The sequence below is a fragment of the Chlorocebus sabaeus genome, chromosome 22 (genome assembly GCF_047675955.1).
Source record: "Chlorocebus sabaeus isolate Y175 chromosome 22, mChlSab1.0.hap1, whole genome shotgun sequence".
Lineage (NCBI taxonomy): Eukaryota > Metazoa > Chordata > Mammalia > Primates > Cercopithecidae > Chlorocebus > Chlorocebus sabaeus.
The window spans coordinates 82,795,369-82,816,298 of NC_132925.1; the positions used below are offsets into that span (position 1 = coordinate 82,795,369).

The 20,930-nt window shown below is 43.3% G+C and overlaps 1 protein-coding gene across 5 annotated transcripts in view; it reads left to right on the top strand.

Moving 5' to 3' along the window:
- The window catches only part of ARHGEF3 (Rho guanine nucleotide exchange factor 3), a 340,374-nt gene that overhangs the window by 99,630 nt on the left and 219,814 nt on the right, over window positions 1-20,930 (top strand). For all 5 annotated transcript variants that reach the window (XM_007984680.3, XM_038003769.2, XM_007984679.3 and 2 more), the window contains one exon: window positions 14,023-14,089. In XM_007984680.3, coding sequence (XP_007982871.3) covers window positions 14,023-14,089 — 67 coding nt within the window. The remainder of the gene's footprint in view (window positions 1-14,022; window positions 14,090-20,930) is intronic.

Sequence of the window (20,930 nt, forward strand, 5' to 3'; positions counted from 1 at the left end):
AGCCTCCCAAAGTGATGGCATTACAGGTGTGAGCTACTGCGCTCAGCCAGAACTGATTATTTTTAAACAGCGAACCCTTGACAACATTCTCTATGATAGAGAGATTGAGGATACCCCCAGTCCATATGATAACGGGCAGTGGTGCTCATGAGTTAGGGAGCCCATGACCAGATCCCACATCCGTCTCATCAGTGGAGAGCTTTGGTCTTATTTCAAACAAGAAGGAGGGGCCCTCAGAGTCGGTGCGTGGGAAGGTAGAGCACGAACAAGGAGTCCTGGATAGAAAAATATACTCTCGGGAAAGAACAGGCCCTCCCCAGGCAAAACTTTAGAAAAATAACAATCTGCTGCTCCTTGATTAAAGGGTAGAAAACTAATTATCCTTTCCGGAGGGACGTGAGGCTGCTCTCTGCCAGGCTGTGACCTGGAGGTGCAGGATGTGGATTTCCTTAGGATGTAATGAAGCCTTTCCCATTGAAAACGTGCGATGATTCAGATGGATGTGGGGGGCAGGGGGAGGGGAGAGGGAGAACGATCCCTTTGCTTTTAAAAGCAACTCCTGGACACTTCAGAAACATTTGCGGGTCAGCATTTTGAAAATGGAAAACTGATTTTCTTAAATTAGATTTCCAAAAGACCTCTGTTACAAGACATCCCTTCAAAAATGTTCTGTAATTTTTGCTAATTAGACCAGCTGACAGTGAGCTTGGATGTTTGAAGTTTGGTGCTGCCGTCTATCCGCTGATGATGCAGATCAGAATGCCAATGAGGTAGTAACTGGGAAACACTTTTTGTGTGTGTGTGTATGCTGAAGAAATACCAAGTAGTGTTAATTTTAGTTTCTTTAGTTAAGGGAAGAGCATGAAAAATTTGATATTTGTATAACTAGTATAGTATATTCCTCATTGTCTTCCACACCATACTGTTAGGGATGGAAATTTCCCATTGGCCTGTACCATTTGGCTGCAGATGTCAAGAAAGTTCAAAAAAGTCTTACAAATAGTTATTGAGCATCTACCATATGTCTAGAGCGTGGGGATAAAATGTTGAAAAGATAATGAAGTGCCTGTCCTCTTGTACATATATTGTACATTATCTTTATTGTTGAAAAGAAGTGTCAATATGTACATATATTGGAGACAGAGTCTTGCTCTGTTACCCAGGCTTGAGTGCAGTGGTGCGATCATAGCTCACTGCAACCTCCACCTCCTGGGCACAAGCAGTCCTCCCACCTCAGCCTCCCAAGTAGCTGGGACTACAGGTGTGCACCGCCACAACTGTCTACTTTTTGTATTTTTTGTAGAGACAGGCTTTCGCTGTGTTGCCTAGTCTGGTTGGAGTTCATATTTTAATTACTTCAGTGGACTGACCAATGCCTAAGCTCTCTGTCAATGTATATTTTATACAAATAATGCTTCTTAGGTATCTTTGGACAAGAATCTCTAAGCTCTCTTTCTCCATTTCACTAATGTTTTCTTGTCAAGTCACCAGGGATCTCTGCTTTGCCAAATTCAGTGGGCACCTCTCCATCCTCCTGCTTGGTGAAATAGTAGAGTCTCCCTCTTTGAAGCAGTCTTCACTTGGCCTCCGTGTTGTCCCTCTCATGGTTGTCCTCCTACCATGGGGCTCCTCTCATATCTGTAAGCTGATGATTTCTGAAAACACTCTCCTTATATTTAACAGCTAATTCCACATCTCCATTTGGAGGTCCATACTATTCCAATGTTATATGCCTGCTCTTGATTTTTGTCCCCAAACCTGCTCTTCCCATAGCCCTTCGCTATCTTCCCATTGTTCAGGCTAAACTTCTTTAGAGCACCCTTTACTGCTCTTATTTCACCTTCTGTACTTAATCCATAGTAGATTGTGTTATTCCTGCCTTCAAATATGTTCATCATGCCGGGCGCGGTGGCTCATGCCTATAATCCCAGCACTTTGGGAGGCCGAGGCGGGCAGATCACAAGGTCAGGAGATTGAGGCCAGTCTGGCTAACAGGGTGAAATCCTGTCTCTACTAAAAATACAAAAAAATTAGCCAGGCGTGGTGGCACGCACCTGTAGTCCCAGCTACTTGGGAGGCTGAGGCAGGAGAATGGTGTGAACTCGGGAGGCAGAGCTTGCAGTGAGCCGAGATTGTGCCACTGCACTCCAGCCTGGGTAACAAAGCGAGACTCTGTCTCAAAAAAAAAAAGAAAAAATGTGTTCATCATTCCACTTACTCCTCACCACTCCCACTGCCACCATCTTGATCCAAGTCCCTGCCATCCCTCACCTGGGCCGCCGTAGGAACGTCCTCACCTCCTTCCTGCCCCTGTCTCGTCATCTAGAGCTGCTCTCTCCATACAACATTGAGAGCAATCCTTTTAAAACTTAGGTCAGGTTTGTTTTCTGCTCAGAATCCACCAGTGGCCTCCTGTCTCCCCTGGACTAAAATCCAGAGACCTTGAAGTAATCTGTGAGACCCTTGTCATCTGGTTTCAGCTCCTTCTGTGACTCTTCAGTCTTGCTCACTGCTTACCCCACTCCAGCCATATTGGTCTTGCTGCCCCTCAGCCGTGCCCCGGGAACTTCGCATGTGCTGTCCTGTCCACCTAAGACAGGCTCCCAGCTCTTGCAGGGAGAAGCCTGCCCTGGCCACTCCATATTAAATATCAGCCACTCCCACCACCCCCTGATCCCCACCCTGCTTTGTCCTTCTCCATAGAATTTATCACCTTCTAATGTAAGCTCTGAGAGAAGAGGAAGTATATTTTGTCCTCTGCTATATCCCTATGCCTAAAACAATGCCTGGCACATGGTAGACACTTAGCAAATGTTTAAAGCTAACATTTATTATGGACTCAGTATGAACCAGGTAGTCGGCACAGTGCTTTATAGGAATTACGTATTTACTTCTCAAAGCAACCCTAGGAGGTCTAAGTCTTATCATATCCATTTTCAAGTTGGAAGCTGAAGACTGGGAAAGTTGTATAAACTGTCCAAAGTAATTTGATGGACTTGGGCTTGAACCCACCAGGTCTTGGAGACTGCAGAGCCCATGCTTCTGACCACCCTAGGTTACTGTTCTCTCTCTCTGGTGGCCTGAATTTGCTCTAGAAGTGTTTATGGTAGCGGACTAACACACAGAAATGTGAATGAGCAATTCATGGGCTTGAAATGAGGAACTAGGCAGGAGTCTTGGTGCGTTTGTTAGGATGAAATAGGGTCTCTCAGGAGTGTCTGGGGTATGAATGTGCTGTAGGGCAGATACTCTCTCCTGGATGAGGAGACAAGGGAACCACACCAGGTGGGGTTAGTAAGGTGAAAATCATACATAACCCAAAGTGCCTTTTTTTTTTTTTTTTTTTTTTTTTTTTTGAGACGGAGTCTCGCTGTGTCACCCAGGCTGGAGTGCAGTGGGTGATCTTGGCTCACTGCAAGCTCCACCCCCCAGGTTCACGCCATTCTTCTGCCTCAGCCTCCTGAGTAGCTGGGACTACAGGCGCCCGCCACCATGCCCGCTAATTTTTTTTTTGTGTGTATTTTTAGTAGAGACAGGGTTTTACTGTGTTAGCCAGACTGGTCTCAATCTCCTGACCTCATGATCCACCTGCCTCGGCCTCCCAAAGTGCTGGGATTACAGGCATGAGCCACTGCGCCCAGCCTTAACCCAAAGTGCTCTTAAAAGCCCTGGGGAAGGGGTCATGTTGGGGCCTGACTGTCCATCTCTCATTAAATCTCTCATGGCTGATATCCTCTTAAATACTGTTCATTTGGATAGCTCCAGACCAGACTGAGAAGTTGGTTGGCATTTGAGGGCCTTTTTCTTCCAAAAGTGCTTATTTAGGATCCAGTTCAGCCTAAGAGAGGCGTGGGGAAAAGGAGATGACTGGGGTGAATACAGATCCACAGCCCCATGTCAGGCTTGCTTCGGGTCCCTGCTGGGTACTTAGAAGACCCCATGAGATGGCTTCCGCTATGGATGTTCTTCTCTGTCTCTCTCTGAAGTGCGTATGTTGTATTCATGTTCTTTCATCGTGTATAGAAGGCTTCCCTGTGTATTGGTGACCACAGACTTACTGAGAGGCCGCACCATGAATTCATTCTCATTATTTATTAAGCTCCTATTAGCTGCAAGGAGTGCAGTGACAGCAGCGAGTCTAAACCAGATAGTCCATGGCTTTCCAGAGCTCGTCCCCTGGAAGAGGGCTCTCTTACAGGGTCCCTTCTGTGCTCCAGTCACTAAGAGCTTTACGCATATTAACTCCTCTACTCCTCATAACAGCCCTGTGAGAGGGCATCTTGTTAGTACCTTCATTTTACAGATGGAGGAACTAGGCATCAGAGATGTTAAGTCACTTGTCCAGCGCTACACAGCTGGTGAGTTGCAGAGCCGGCTCCAGCTTCTGTGCTCTTAACTACTGGGCCAAGCTGCCCCTGTATGGCAGGACTCAGGAGGCACTGACAGTCACCATTGCAGTTCTCCTTCTGGGAGATTGCACGCATGAAAAGTTGTTCTAAAGATACAAGCTTTGCAGGAAACTAAAATACAAAAGGGGAACACAGCAAAATGGCTCTTAAGTGGGAGCAGAAGACAGACCAGCTGTTGCTGCTGAATCTCTGAGCACAGAGACAGTGTGGGGGTGGGAGTGGGAGGACGTGGAGAAAGCCAGAAGGTGTGGGAATTCTTATCATCGTTGAGTGACTCAAGTAAATATATGTCTCAGAAACAGATGTGTAGGACTGATTTCTCACAAGTACTGATGAAACTCCACCACTAAGCCGCTTCCGTCAAATCCCAGGCTGCATTAAAATGCTTGCTTTCTCAGCTTATTTACCGAATTTTCTCTTCTGGAGTAGTTAATAGGATTTTATTTCACATCATTATTCCATGAGGATTTTTTTCCATTAAATATGTGTCTTTTATTTTGCCTGAAAATATTTTTATTTCACCCTCACTTTTCAAAAATTGTGGTAGGATACACATAAAATATTACCAGTGTAACCATTTAAACCATTACCATATTTACCATTTTAACCATTTAAAAATGTACAATTCAGTGGCATTAAGTACATTCACAAGGTTGTGCACCCATCACCACTATCGAATTCCAGAACCTTTTCATCACCCCAAAAGGAGTCTGCATACTCATTAAGCAGTCACTCCTCATTCTTCCTCTTCCCCCAGCTTCTGGAGCTAATCTACTTTCTGACTCTATGGATTTGTCTATTCTGGACATTTCACGTAAATGGAATCATATAATATGTATTCCTTGTGTCTGGTTTCTTTCACTTTGCATGTTTTCAAGATTCTTCCATGGGGTGGCATGTATCAGTACTTCATTCTTTTTTTATGGTTGAATAATATTCTGTTGTGTGAATATATCACGTTTTGTTTATTCATTAGTTGATGAACGTTTCATATGTACCTTTTCTTTTTTCTTTTTCTTTTTTTTTTTTTTTTGAGATGGAGTCTTGCTCTGTCACCAGACTAGAGTGCAGTGGCGCGATCTCGGTCCCTGGTTCAAGCAATTCTCCTGCCTCAGCCTCCCGAGTAGCTAGAATTACAGGCACATGCCACCATGCCCAGCTAATTTTTGTATTTTTAGTAGAGATGAGATTTCACCATGTTGGTGAAGGTGGTCTCAATCTCCTGACCTTGTGATCCGCCCGCCTCCACCTCCCAAAGTGCTGGGATTACAGGCATGAGCCACCGCGCCCGGCCCTCATATGTACCTTTTCAATAGGGTTATTATAGTACCAGCCATGTGCCAGACACATTGCTACTTGCTATATCCTGAATATATGAAAAATTCTTATTGATCAATCAATAAGAAAAAAAAACACCTCTTTATATAAATGAGCAAATGACCTGAACAAGCATTTTACAGAAGAGGAACTACAAATACAATATAATTTCATGGATTTAAAAAATCATTTCAATCTTTTCTCTTGTTAATTCTGGAATTGGTTTGAATAGAGTCGTTCTATATTATTTGGAAACTATGCACATGTATGTGTTTGAGATATTCCCTATTTGGGGGAAGAATTTCATTTGTTACTTTGTTCAAATAGATCTTTATACATTTGTGACGTAAAGATGATTTGGTATTTACAGATATAGTACTACCTCTCTAAAGCCTTTGTAAAATATTTTGTCCTTTTGATGTTTCTGAATTCAGATGGACACTAAGATCCTTTTAGAGAATGCCTCGTTTTTAGCAGGGATTCTCAGTTTATGCATTTTGGTTGTCACCAACTGCTAAGACATGGAGCAGTGGACTTTCACAGTCAGAGGTTCTTGGAAAAGGAGTGCCTTATTTTTCTATAACTGTGCTGTTCAATATGATGGCCACATGCCACATGTGGCAACTGAGCACTTAAAACATGGCTGGTGCCAATGAAGATGTGTCATAAGTGTAAAATACACATTGCATTTTGAAGACTTGGTATGAAAAAAAAATACAGTATCTCTAATGCCTTTTTCCTATTGATTATGTGTTTAATAATATCTGGATACACTGGGTTAAGTAAACTTTACTATTAAAACTAAACTTATCTATTCCTTTTTATTTTTAAAATGTGACTAATAGGCTGGGTGTGGTGGCTCATACCTGTAATCCCAGCACTTTGGGAGTCTGAGGCTGGAAGATTGCTTGAGCCCAAGAGTTCAAGACCATCCTGGGTAACATAGGGAGACCCCATCTCTACAGAAAAAAAAAAAAAAAAAAAAGCTAGGTATGCTGGTGTATGCCTGTAGTCTCAGGAGACTGAGGCGGGAGTATCACTTGAGCTGGGGAGTTCAAGGCTGCAGTGAGCCATGATCACGCCACTACTTTCCAGCCTGGGCAACAGAGCAAGACCATGTCTCAAAATATAAATATATATACATATACACACACACACACACACACACACACACACACACACACATATATATGACTAATAGAAAAATTACATATGTGGCTTACATGATATTTCAATTGAATGATGCTGTACTTAAAAAAAAAAAAAAAACGGCCCTGCGTGGTGGCTCACACCCGTAATCCCAGCACTTTGGGAGGCCGAGGCGGGCAGATCACCTGAGGTCAGGAGTTCGAGACCAGCCTAACCAACATGGAGAAACCCCGTCTCTACTAAAAATACAAAATTAGCTGGGCATGGTGGTGCATGCCTGTAATCCTAGCTAGTCGGGAGGCTGAGGCAGGAGAATCGCTTGAACCCAGGAGATGGAAGTTGCAGTGAGCCGAGATTGCGCCATTGCACTCCAGCCTGGGCAACAAGAGTGAGACTCTGTCTCAAATATAAAAAAAGATTGTAGTTTCATTTAATCTACTTCCTTGTCAACAAACATTAAAGTTGTCATACTTCTTCCAGTTCTTCACATGTGCCATATTCTCCTTTATTTACCACTTAACTCTTGATGATTTTTATCTTCTATAAAACAGTTTGTATAAGATTGGAATGATCTGGTTTTTGTTTTTTCTTTGGAAAGTTTGATGGAATCCATTATTTAAACTGTCTGGGCCTGACGTTTTCTCTCATTTCTTTATTAATTATAAGGCTGTTCAGGCTTTCTATTTCTTCTTGGGACAGTTTTTATAAGTCATATTTTCCTAGGGATTTCTGCATTTTCTTTAAGTTTTCAAATTTAATGCCATAAAAGTATTGATAACATTCTTATTGTAGTTTTTATTTATTTGTTAAAATGGGGCCTTATGATGGTTGCCCAGATTAGATTGCAGTGACATTATCATGCCTGACTGCAGTCTTGAACTCCTAGGCTCAAGCAGTCCTCCCACCTCAGCCTGCTGAGTAGCTGGGATTACAGGCTCATGCTACCATGCCTGGTTAATTAAAAAAAAATTTTTTTTTTGTAGATTTGGTTGCTATGTTGCCCAAGTTGGTCTAGAACTCCTGGCCTCGAGTGATCCTCCTTCCTTGACCACCCAAAGCACTGGGAAGCTTTAAATTTTAATTGCTATTGAATCTGTAGTTATATGACCTTATTCATAACAGTATTTATTAGAGTCCTTTCCACCCCTTTTTGAACTTGGCCAGTTCTGTCTATTTAATGTTTATTTTGTTCGTCTTTTTACCTTCTGCCTTTTTAGCATGGTTTTCCTTTGGCTTGGCCTACTTTTCCCTTTTCTCATCACCTGTTGAGTCCTTCTTCCCTGTTAGGTCTCAGAGAGGCCTCATTTTCTCTGGGAGGTCTTTCTGGCTCCTCAAATTTTGGTCGAGTCACTGTGGCATTCCTCACTACCACTTAAAAAAAAGCGATTTGCCATGTTGTAATTTTTTGGAGGGGAAGAGGTTGGATCTGAATATCCTGTGAGGACATGAAAGCAGGAACTGAATTTCTTGTCCACTGCTGATCTCTAATGTCTGGCACCATGCCTGATGTATAGTAGCTGCTCAATAATATTAGTGAATAAATTAGTGGGTGAGCTCCCATGAGTAGAGTACAGACCCATTCTCCAAAGGTGAGGGCTGTCTTTAAGGGGCCATTCTCAGCAGGACTGCTGCAAAGAGGATTCAACTAGTGACTGAGAAATTGTACCAGCTGACCATTTCTGAGGTTCTGTGATTCTTTTTTTTAATTTTTCTTGAGACAGTCTCGCTCTGACACCCAGGCTGGAGTGCAGTGGCATGATCTCAGCTCCCTGCCTCCCAGGTTCAAGTGATTCTCATGCCTCACCCTCCTGAGTAGCTGGGACTACAGGTGCGCACCGCCATGCACAGCTAATTTCTGCATTTTTTTTTTTTTTTTTTTTTTTTTTTTTTTAGTGGAGATGGGTTTTACCATGTTTTCCAGGCTTGTCTCCAACTCCTGACCTCAGGTGATCTGCCTGCCTCAGCCTTCCAAAGTGCTGGGATTACAGTCGTGAGCCACCACGTGCAGACTCTGTGATTCTTTTTTCCCATAATTTATGAAGAAATAAAGAGTTGGAGTTGCAGCCATGGCATGAGTAGAATGAAGCTGAGTGTGACTCAGTGAGCCACAGAAACATTATTTGGAGGTCCCTTTGTTCAAGAGACAGGCCAAAGTGATGAGCTTTCTATTCTGCAAACTACCACTTCACCGTGAGTTTCTCTACAAATAATTGGGTCTTCACCTGGCTAAACACCTGCCAGTCTCTCATCAACTATGTCCTAAAAACAGAAACTAAAAAGATGTTTAAGTGAAAGAAGCCATTATCTTCTTAAGTGGTTCAATCAGAACAAAAATACCTGGCACAGGTGGTACCACATTCAGCACAGATTTCTCTTAAAAAGTATAGCTGTTTGATTTTTCTAGTAATGCTACAATTGTTCTGATGGATAGAGAGAGGTAAAACAAGAGAAAAGAAGAAAAAAGTTTCCTTAGCAAGATGTTCTGAATTAAGAATTCAAACAGTAAAATATTTAAAACATACAACTTGCTGACAAAGGTGGTAGTCTTTGAGAAGGGAAAGTGGAGTTAGAAAATTAGAGTAGAAAAGAGAAGTCTCTTTTCATGGTTACCTCATGTCCAGATTTGTGGCCATGTTGTTATCTAAAACAAATATTCGTAACACATTGAAGCCTTTGTTTTATTTTGTGTATATTTTATCCAGTCCTTAAGAGTGAGATGTAAATTTCATTGGCCCTCTAATACGAGCCTCACATATGATAATGGTAACTAACATTTACCCTTACTGGGTTAAAGAAGGAGTCTTCTCACAATGATAATAGCTAATTTGAGTACCTACTGAGTGCCAGACTCCCTGCTAACCCTTTTTTTTTAAGTACATGAATTTAATCCTTCAATTTTGTGAAAAGGGATTATTAGCTCCACTTTACAGATAAGAAAATGGAGGCTCAGAGGGAGTAGAGAGTAGGTAACTTGCTTGAAGTCCCCCACCAAGAAAGGGAGGGAGCCACTATTAGAAACCCAAGCTGGCTCTTCCCTAAACACCACGTTCTGAGCCCCACTCAGTGCCCAGACAGCAGGATCAGTCTAAATACATGTTCAATTCTGAACCCATACTAAGGAGCTGTTCTATAAGTGGTCGCTAAACCTCTTCTCAAGGTGACGAGAAACAGTCACATTTGTTTCTGTATGGTGGGAAAATAAATTCTGCACTAACCCTAAGGCCTATTGCTACTGACCTTATTCTGTTTGATTCCAGACACATACACTTGAATTTGAGATCATTCCCTAACTAAACCTTGAATCCTGATTTTTCTCTACTACTGTGGGCATTTCTCCATTTCTATTATGAGCTTTCCCAAGGGTGGGGGGCTTGTGGCTTTTTTTCCCACCTTTCGTAGGGTTGCAACCTCTCTCCACAATAGCAGCCCTCCAACTCCAACTCCTCCAACAATCTTGGAAGTTTCTTGCTGCTCACCCATCCCTGGCTTTCCCATGAATCCCTCTATGGAGGTGGTCATACTTATCCTTGTGACATCTGTGAGACACTGGGAAATGCTGCCCAGACAGAAGGCTGTGCTTTGTAACCATGTGTTTACACCATGCACAGCCTGCTCACATGAGGAGCCTGAGGGTTGGACAGAGACGATAGACAAGCCCTCCAAGCCTTGTTCAGAAGCTCAGCTGAATGTCTTTGTGTCTGGGACACCTGCAGCACCAAGTGCTATTTTCTCACTTGGACTTTTGCTGATTGTGCAAAATACACTTCTACAACAGAAGAAATATACCCAGGACTGAGAGGCCCCTCCTTTGGTGAGGACCCGGCGTTGGTGCTTTCGTGATGGTGCACTTTATGCCGCTAGGGTCCCTCACCAGCTTCATCAAGAAGCCTTCTCAGTATGGTTCTCCTTCCCTGAATCTGTCCATTAAAGCCACCTGGGTGCTAGTGTTTGGGGAGGAGAGGAAACTATCAGGAGGCTGATATGATATCAGGATATAATTTTTAAAAATTTATTTTTAGAGACAGGATCTCACTCTGTCACCCAGGCTGGAGGGCAGTAATATGATCATAGCTCATTGCAACCTCAAACTTCTGGGCTTAAGCAATCTTCCTACCTCAGCCTCCCAAGTAGTTGGGACTACAGGTGGGCACCATGATGCCCAGCAAATTTTTTTTTTTTTCAGTAGAGATGGTGTCTCCCTATGTTGCCCAGGCTAGTCTTGAACTCTTGGCTTCAAGCGATCCTCCCACCTTGGCCTCCCAAAGTGCTGGGATTACAGGCATGAGTCTTGTGCCTGATCTAGAATTGTTAAAAGGGACTGTAGCTAATGTGAATGACTGGAAGTCTGAATGGTGGTGGGATGAGAGGAAGGTGGGAGCTAACAATTAGGGACAGCCCTTCTCTTGGTAGGTCTCCTGGCCGCTTCTCCAGCTGACACAGGGACACCTAAGTTGCCCAACAGTGTCCCGAATGGACAGATTTGCTCTGATGCTTTTTCTTTGGCTGTGAGGCCTGATGGTGGGAAGCCCTGCTAAGCTGCTGCCCTGCCACAAGGAACCCCCAGGCAGCTTTCTTTCAGAGGTATGCTTTGCCCTGTTTGGTGGGGCTTCTCTTCACGTGAGAGGGATTGCATCCTCTGGATCTGGAATCAGACACGTCTGGGTTTGAATCCCAACTTGGCTACCCAGCTTATAGCTGTGTGACTTCTGGCATGTGGTTTAACCTCAGTTTATCTCATCTATAAAATGCAGTAGTGATAATGTTCCCATTATATCATATTACATAATGTTATATAAAATTATCAGGTTATTTATTTAAATGTATGTAATGCCATTATAATATATTGTGTATAAAACATTATATAACACCATTATAATGCTGTCTGTATGTCATATATTTACATTATAACATAATAAGCTACCTTATAAGGTTATTTTGAGACTTAGAGTACCTAAAGTGCTTAGTCCTGGGCACATCAGTAACTGAATCTGTGTTAATTATTGTGACAATTAACATTATGTATGATCTGTGGATTGCAACGTATAAGACAAGGACACATTTACTCAGAATGTTCTAGTATATATTGTTACTTTAGAAGCAATGAATTCCATCAAATAATTAGGAAAGCAAAGCCCAGTTATGACTGAGAGGGAAGGGAATGGTATCCAGGGAGAAGTATTGTTGAAATCCAAAAATTTTGTTTTAAAACAGACATTTATTTTCAGAAGGACTTAGGCCAACATGTAATTTAATGGAGAAGGGTATGAAACATAAATAACCACCCACATGTTCTCTGTCTTGCGGTGTTATTAGCCTGGGTTTTTATTGCTTACGTGTGGGTGAAGAGAAGGGTGAGGCAGGAGGGGGCCTGATTTAAAGGCACATCAGGTGGGAGTTCCCATAGTTTTGGTGAGTTGCCCTGGCCCTTCTGTGTCAGCCCTGCACCCTGGGTTGAATGCTGTTCTTGGAGGCAGGTGTTGAGAGAGAAAGGGGGATGGGGGCACCATGCTGACAGCTGGTGAAAACTTATTAATGACAGAACCAGAGTTAGAGTCCTCATCTCATCCTGATTCAACACAGAGGGTATTATTTCCCCTGTTTTGCACATAAGGAAACCAAAGTTCAAGAAATTAAGCCTCGTGTTCAGAGTCACAATGCTAATAAACACCATGGGATTTGAGGTCAGACAACTACGAACAGAATCCTGATTTCATCTGTGTGATCAGAATCAAAGCATTTAATATCCCTAGGCTTGCCTCAGTGTTCTTATCTGTAAAATGGGCATAATAATGTATCCTAACTCACAGGGTGAGAATCATGAGATTAACTATGTAAAATATTAGTATATGCTTTTTAAAGTGCTCAATATCAGTTAGTTGCTCCTCTTATTGTAATTACCTTGTATTTTGTCTCTTTTGTATGGTAGAGCCAATCAAGATTTTTACTCAGGTCTGACATACTACAAAGCCTGTACACTGGTCACTACATGCTTTCTGCCTTGCATTATTGCTGATTACAGCAGACAGGTCAAGGTAAAAGTGACTATTGTGTAGCCAACATTTTGGGGTTTTGTTTGTTTGTTTCTGAGATGGAGTCTCGCTCTGTCACCCAGGCTGGAATGCAGTGGTGCAATCTCGGCTCACCGCAACCTCTGCCTCCCAAGTAGCTGGGATTACAGGTGCCCGTCACCGCGCCTGGCTAATTTCTGTATTTTTAGTAGAGATGGGGTTTCACCATGTTGGCCAAGCTGGTCTTGAATTCCTGACCTCAAGTGATCTGCCTGCCTCGGCCTCCCAAAGTGCTGGGATTACAGATGCGAGCCACTGAGCCTGGCCAACCTTTTGGTACATCAGTGACTAAAGTCTCAGGAAAAGTCCAAGGTGGATGCTTTTCAGAGATGCTTTTTAGCAAACATGAAATCTGAATATCCATATTGACAGACATCACATGTTTTAGGGGAGTAATTTATCTGTAAAAATATTGAAAAAGGTATTCTTGTAGTTATATTGGCAGCTACAAAATTTGATTCAATTTGGGAGACCGAAATAAGGTGCTTCTGGTGTGCCTGGAGTCTCCGTGCTGGTCTATCTTGAAGCTGCCTCCATTGCCTCTAAGGAAATTGATGCATGTTGAGAGGTTAACAGGTAAGGAAACCAGTTTCAGCACCTGTTAGGCAGGGGCTAAATGTCCCGTTAATGGTTCCTTTAAAAACCTGGAGCTCAAATGTACCCCTTGTTGGAACTCCCCAGCATGTCTGTGTGACAAGGGAGAGTTCCAGGCTCAGCTGAAGCTGTACATCTCCTGATAGTGTCCATGTGGGAATTGTGTCCGTGTGAAAATTCAAGACAAAGATTGGGAGTCTGGTCTGACTTTTTTATTGCATCCAGGTTGCGTGTTAGATTTTATTTTATTTTGTACGGATGAAGGACTATTTTAAGGCACTCTGGGGCTTTCCTGCTGGGGAACTGAGAAGGAGTTTGGGGTGAATTTGGCTGCTGAAGATTGCAGAGCTGTTGAAAACTCCAGCCACCTTGTTTGGGCCATTTCTTGAGGCATCTCTCTTTTTGATAAACCTGCATTTGAAACCAGTGACTTCCTCTGAATATCCAACCACTGAATAATGAATACATTGTCTTTTCTCTTCTAGGCCTAAACGGCAGCGGCAAAACAATTTTCCCATGTTTCCCTCTCCTAAAGCCTGGAATTTCAGAGGGGTAAGTGTTGCCCTGGGTAGCCCCTGCTGTTAAATGTCCTATTATGGATACATGCTCTGGCTTCCAGAACAGACACTGTCAGGGTTGGTTTTACTACAGACAGTGTCAGGGTTGGTTTTACTAATCAAAGTTTCCATCAAGAGAGCGTCTGTGCTTTACCACTTGGGGAAGTCACATTTCAATCAGTGGTTGTGGGTTAAGTAAAAACTCCAAGTGGCGACCAGGTGTGGTAACTCACGCCTGTAATCCCAGCACTTTGGGAGGCCAAGGTGGGAGGATCGCTTGAGCTTAGGAGTTTGAGACCAGCCTAGGCAACATGGCGAAGCCCCTACTCTACAAAAAAATATGAAAATTAGCTGGGCATGGTGGCGTGTGCCTGTAGTCCTAGCTACTCAGGAGGCTGAGGCAGGAGGATCACTTGAGCCCAGGAGGCGGAGGTTGTGGTGAGCTGAAATCATGCCACTGCACTCCAGCCTGTGCAACAGAGCGAGACTCTAGCTAAAATTAAAGAAAAAAAAATTTAAGTGGCCCAGTAAGCTTCTGCTGACATTCACCTGCCCTGAAGGTCTTGGACTGTAGGAAGCGTCTTGCGAGGAAGTCAAGAAGTGTCAAGGTTGCTGAGGCAGGCGTGGGGTCTGTTTTCTTTGGAACCTGGAGGGAACCAGTGTACAATGAAGGAAAAAAGAAATCAGAAATGTACAGTTTATTAATCTGTAGATTTATGCCTTCACAGGGAGCTTTGTTTTCCAGAAGGAGAAGTCTATAATCTTTAAACAGATTTTAGGAATCATAAAATTCGATGAAGCACAAAGCAATCAACCTTGCTTGAGAGATACAGAGGTATAGGAAGGGTCAGATTGAACTTCCTGATGCAAGGTTGTCTTCCTCAGCATAATAGTGATAGTAATAATAATAATAGCCACAGTGTATGGAGGTCCTGCTGTGTGCTAAAGTGAGTTCTACGCTAACCTCAGGAGCAAAACTTGCATCTGTAGAGAATGCTCTGAGCTCTTTTTCACCTCCAGGCCTTTGCACATGTTCCTTCTGCCTAGAGCACTCTCTTTGCCCAGCACCACGGTCCTACACACACTGCTCCTGGCCCACCCACTTCACCTACTGGGTCTCAGCCTTGACATCACCTCCTCTGGGAAGAAGCCCTCATGACCACCCCCTGAATCTGAGTTCCTGAATCTCCTATGTACCCTTGCAGTTTCTTACTATTGTGCTTAGTTAGTCCTTACTGAAATTTAAGATTGGAAGACTCAGGCATGAAGAATGTAGCAACCTTTCTCTCTCTTGTTCGCTACTGTATCTCTGGGCCTAGCACGGTGCCTAGAACATGTATGCTTAATTAATTTGTTAGATGAATGAATGGAATGAATGAATACCTTTCTCACATCCATCTGACACCAAATATCTTTCTTGCATCCATCCACATGTTATCTTTAGATTGGATTTCAAGTTCGGGTCTTTAGTCTTTTTAATACTGTTCTGACTGGTTCTAGTCACACTTTAAAATCCTGTATAGATCTCAGTCATTTTCTCCAAGTATCTTATTAAAAATAAATATAGATCATGGAACTATTTTAGCTGAGGTTACAGTAAGCTTTTTATTGAATACAAAGAGACATGTGTTGACTTCTGAAATAGATGTGCGTGTCTTACTGAATGCAAGTTGTGCTCTTCCTAAGTCATTTATGGTTTTGGGGATAGGATCTCCATTTCTCAAAGTGTATCCAGTTGTGTGATCATAACCATTAAGTGAAAAAAAAGGCTTGTGTGGTCAGATCTATTTGGGACATACTGAGTGTATTAAACTAAATATGCTCACTACTGCAGGGCGTCTCAGAGCCTTTGATGTGTTGATGTACGTGGAGACTCCATAAGGAGAATTGATGGAGTTTGTAGCATTTCCCAAAGTCATTGATCATGAAACCCCTTGTTGACCAAGTAGATTGTATGCACTTTGGAATAGTTGACATTAACAGTCAATTTTGAGCTATAGAGAAGTTAGATCTCTTGTAAGCGAGTTAGCCTTTTTGAAGGTCTTTGTTTTCAGTGCCTGCCCTATCCATCCTCCCTTCAGTATTGCTCCCCTTCTGCTCCGACAGTGGTCATTAGCCAAGGCTTGTGGGTACATGCAGAGTGACCAACCATCCAGGTTTGCCCAGGGACTGTCCTGGGTTGAGCACTGAAAGTCCTGCACATCAGGAAACTCCCTGGAACCAGGCTAACTGGGACAATTGATTACCCCACCTGTGGCCACAAGACCTCTTCAACTGTTTTCCCTTGAAAAATGTTCTGTGAATTTTTTAGCACAACTCTGGTTTATAGACCTTGTTACTCAAAAGGACCTGTTAGAGACATACTTGGTTTAAGTGACCCTCTGTTTGCCCCACCCTTGCCAAATCTAACACAACAGTCACATTAATGTGCTGGACACTGTGGCACACACCTGTAATCTTAGGGACTCAGGAAGATTAGACAGGAGGATTGCTTGAGCCTAGGAGTCTGAGTCTAATCTGGGCAACATAGCAAGACTCTGTCTCAATAAAAAATAAAATTAAATAAAATAAAAATAAAATAAAATAAAATAAATAAAATAAAATAAAATAGTAGTAATTCACTGCAGAAAAAACCAACCAACCAAACAAACAAAAAAAACACCAACCCTGTCCCTGGCTAATTGCAACCAAGTAGGTTTCAGAATTCAATGCAATGTTGACTTCAGGTTCAGCCCTCAAATTCTTAGCTAGCTCACAAGATTTTCCCAAACAGCAAAAGTTGTCAGTTAGGTGATTAGGCCATTTGTGACATTTATCTTGATCTCCTGTCCTTGCCTTGATTTCTTCTGGGCCCTGAGGCCTATTGATAAAATTAGATGAACTGACATCAAGATATACCAGAGGGAGACAGTTCAGGGCCTGGCCAAAGGCCAGATTCCTCCTTGGCCAAAACTGATCTCTCTTTGCCTCAGAGTGTAATCCACAGTGACATGGTCGGGGATTGGGGAAGGGAACCCAACCAAGTGGAAACACCCTCACTCCCAGCCAGGACGCACTTTGTAATTGTCATTATGGTAAATAAAATTGAAGAATGAGAAGGATGCAGAATGTCAGGATGAAGACGTGTGAGGCATCATCTAGCTGACACATCTTCTGTAATGAAATCTGACTCCCAGGTCTGTTAGGCCAGGATGTACATGCTGTTCTAGGGCAGGGTACGCTTTCTGTGAACACTCTGCTTTCTTCTTTATTTAGAAAGGAAGGTTTCAGAATCTCCATGCTAGCAAATTTTCTGTGCTAGCAAATTTTCCACATTTATATATGTGTTGGAGAAAACCATTGTATTATAAGCATTTGCAATTTTATTCCTCTTTAGCTTGCAAAGAAAAGGGATCCAGGCTGGGTGCAGTGGCTCATGCCTGTAATCCCAGCACTTTGGGAGGCTGAGGCAGGAGAATCACTTGGGCCCAGGAGTTCAAGACCAGCCTGGGCAACAAAGCACGACCCTGTCTCTGCAAAACAAATACAAAAACAAACCCCAAAATTAGCTGGGCGTGGTGACCTGTGCCTGTAGTCCAAGCTACCAGGGAAGCTGAGGTGGGAGGACCACTTGAGCCCAGGAGCTTAAGCCTGCAGGGAGCGATGGTTGCACCTCCACACTGTAGCTTGGGCTACAAAGAGAGACCTTGTCTCAAGAAAACAAAAAGAAAAGAAAAAAAAAGGAAGGATCCAGTGTTTGTTCACCGAGGTCCTAGGCAGTTGTGAATTTAAGGGAATGGGGCGGGGGAAGAGGTGATAGTGAGAAATGGTTTGGAAAAGGCAAGAGGAGAGGTACAGTGGGAGGTACATTGCTCTCAAGGAGAGGTACAGTGGGAGAAGCTGGTAGGCAAGATCTGGGTGGCTGAGGAGCAGACTTTTTGGGAGAAGAGAGAGAGATTTCAAAATAACTTTAAAGAAAGTCTTGCTGAGTGAGTTGTGTTGCACCCCTGTCTTTGTCTTCCCTGCAGACCTCCATTAGTCCTCAGACATTAGGAGTTGCATTTGTGTTTTTTCTTTTTTTGCTGGAGTGTTTGGCTGTAGAGAGGCTCAGAAAAGGCTGTTGACACTCATATTACACATCCCCTCTCCTTACCAAGTGGTTTAGCCCTTTCCCGGATTGTCATCTTCATTAATTGCAGGGTGCATTCTGCCCTTCAGTTCCCATGCTTGTCTAAGGAGACAGAGGCCCTGGGTGTTACCAACCCTCCAGGATTTCCCCACCCTCCTGAGCAAGGTGTGGCACTGTGCCCACCACTCAACCAGACCCATAGATGCTGCAGATGCATTCACCAAGAGAAGCAGAGAGGATGGTTTGGGCTGCAGTGGACATGGAAGGAACAGTAAGAGAAGACCATCACAGAATGGGAGGAATGAGAAGGCTGAGGGAGGAGGGACTGGGGGGTGTCTTGCCGTGAGGCAGCTTCTCCATCAGGTACTCACTGCACATCTGCTTCCATCTGGTTGGGGCAGTGCTGAGCTCAGAATTCAGAATTTCCACCCTTCCTTGTGAAAATATTTGCTGCAGCTCCTCCTGTTGGGCTGGGGTGGAGACACTGAGGCTCAGGGAAGACACACACCCTAGAGCTGTGAAAGTCTCTGGAGCACAGCTCCTGCGGTTGCCTGTAAGTTAACTAGCAAATGCTTAACCAGGACCTGCTGTGAACAAGGCATTACTTTAGGTGCCAGAACTGAGGTTTTAATTAAATATGGACCAAATTTCAGAGCCCTTTTTGTCTTGTCTCCTCCAGTGCCTGATCTTTACTTTTGTCTAGTCCATTTGAGAAGATTTTCTAGACTCTGGGGCTTAGAAGCAACTTTGGACATTGTAGCCCCAACCTTTTAATATTTAGATGAAGAAAACGAGACCTTGTATATTAATCAGGACTCTGGGTTATAAGTGATAGAAACTCAGTTAAAACTAGCTCAAGTATAAAGGGAATTGGTTGCTCATGTGACTTAGGGAAACTGAGGTGGGTAAGCTTCAGGCACAGCTGTTTCCAGGTGTACTCCTTTTCTCAGCTTTGCCACTCTCTTGGTTTGTCTTCTCCTACCACAGATGGATGTTTTTGAAGGAACAGGGTGACCATAAATAGCCACACATTTCCAGAGGAAAGAGATTTGCTTCCAGGATCCACATACGAAATCCCAGATAGGACTCTGATTGTCTGGGCTTGGGTCACATAGCTATGCCTTGGCCAATCACTATGGTCAAGAAGATGGGGTACTATGATTGGAAAGGCCTTGGTCATGTGCTTCCATCCATAGTCAGGGGGCCAGGTGGACAGGGCTCTGTAACTGGTAGCCCCACTGGAGCCACTTAAGATGGAGAAGGGGCAGCTGCTCAAAGAAAGAGTTTGGTATTGCTACCAAAAGGGAGAGTCTAGTTCCCAGACAGCCAGAAAATAGTGGAGCCCACTCCTAAGGGTCACTCACAGTGGTGAGATCAGGACTAGAACTTTGTCTTTTGACAAAAGGTCGTGAACCTTCTCCACACTTCCTTGACCCATTCTATTCTCCATGTAAAGAAGTCAGTTGCCAAAACCTCATTGTAGCCGAATGTTTCTTGAAGGTCAGATGGAGAGTTGCTCTGAAATTCACAACTCAGTAAAGTGACAGTCTCTAATGCTCACAACACACCGGGCCAGGTCAGCATATATTGTGCGTTTACCATCTCTACGCTGCAAAAGAAGCCAGCAAGCCTTTCATTTCTCTTGCAGTCTCAGTTTGTGCATTTACTTTTGTTGAGTGAACGTCAGCCCCAGACCAGGCTGTGGCAGTCCTGCATGGTAGATAGTATCTATTCCCACTCCAAAGATGGGGAAACTGAGCCCCACCCATGCTATTTGCCTAGAGTACAGGTGTAGTAATTGGCAGAGTCAGCCTTTGAATGGAGGCCATTAGAGTATATTACCTCTTTAAAACAAGGCCGATCACACATACCTTGTCGCCAAAGGAGGTTAGACGTGAAGAACTTTTTAAAAGATGTTTTTAAACTTTTCATCACCCAGAATCCCTTTTGATTTCCTTCTACCCTCTTGGACTTTATTTTAAACCTTTTAATCTTCCCTACTAGATGTATGAAAAAATGATTTGTTACCCCAATTTTGTAATGGTAATTACTGAAACAATAGCAATAACTTCGTTTATCCCAGGTGTCTAAGCCCTAGAGTTCACTTACACTTTACCAAGCACTGTGTTGAGCACTTTGTGCATATATTACTTCTCAGAAAAGTCTTAAGAGGTGAGTGTAGTTTCAGCCTCATCCTCATTTTATAAATGAGAAAATACGGTACCTTAATATTCTGTTGCTGAGTAACAAATTATTATAAATTTAGCAGCTTAAACAGCAGCTGTTCATTAGCTTGGAGTTCTGTGGATTAGAACTTAGGGCATGGTGTGAGTTCTCTGCCCAAGATCTCGTGAGACTGAAATCAAGCTGTCAGTCAGGGCTAGAGTTTCATCTGAGGCCTGGGGTCTTCTTCCAAGTTCATTTGGGCTGTTGGAAGAATTCAGTTCCTTGTGGTTGTCAGGAGGTTCTTATTTCCTTGCTGGCTGTCAGCTTGGGGTCTCTCTGAACGAGCTTGCCATGTCATCCTCAAAGTCAGCAATGGAGAATCTCCCTCACATCACATCCATTCATGCTTCAGATCTCTCTGACTTGAGGAAGAGCCAAATTCCTTTTAAGGGCTCATCGGACTAGATTAGGCCCACTCAGATAATCTCTACCTTGATGATCTAAAAGCCAATGATTAGTTACCCAATCATGGGAGTGGTATCCCATGACATTTCTAGGTTCT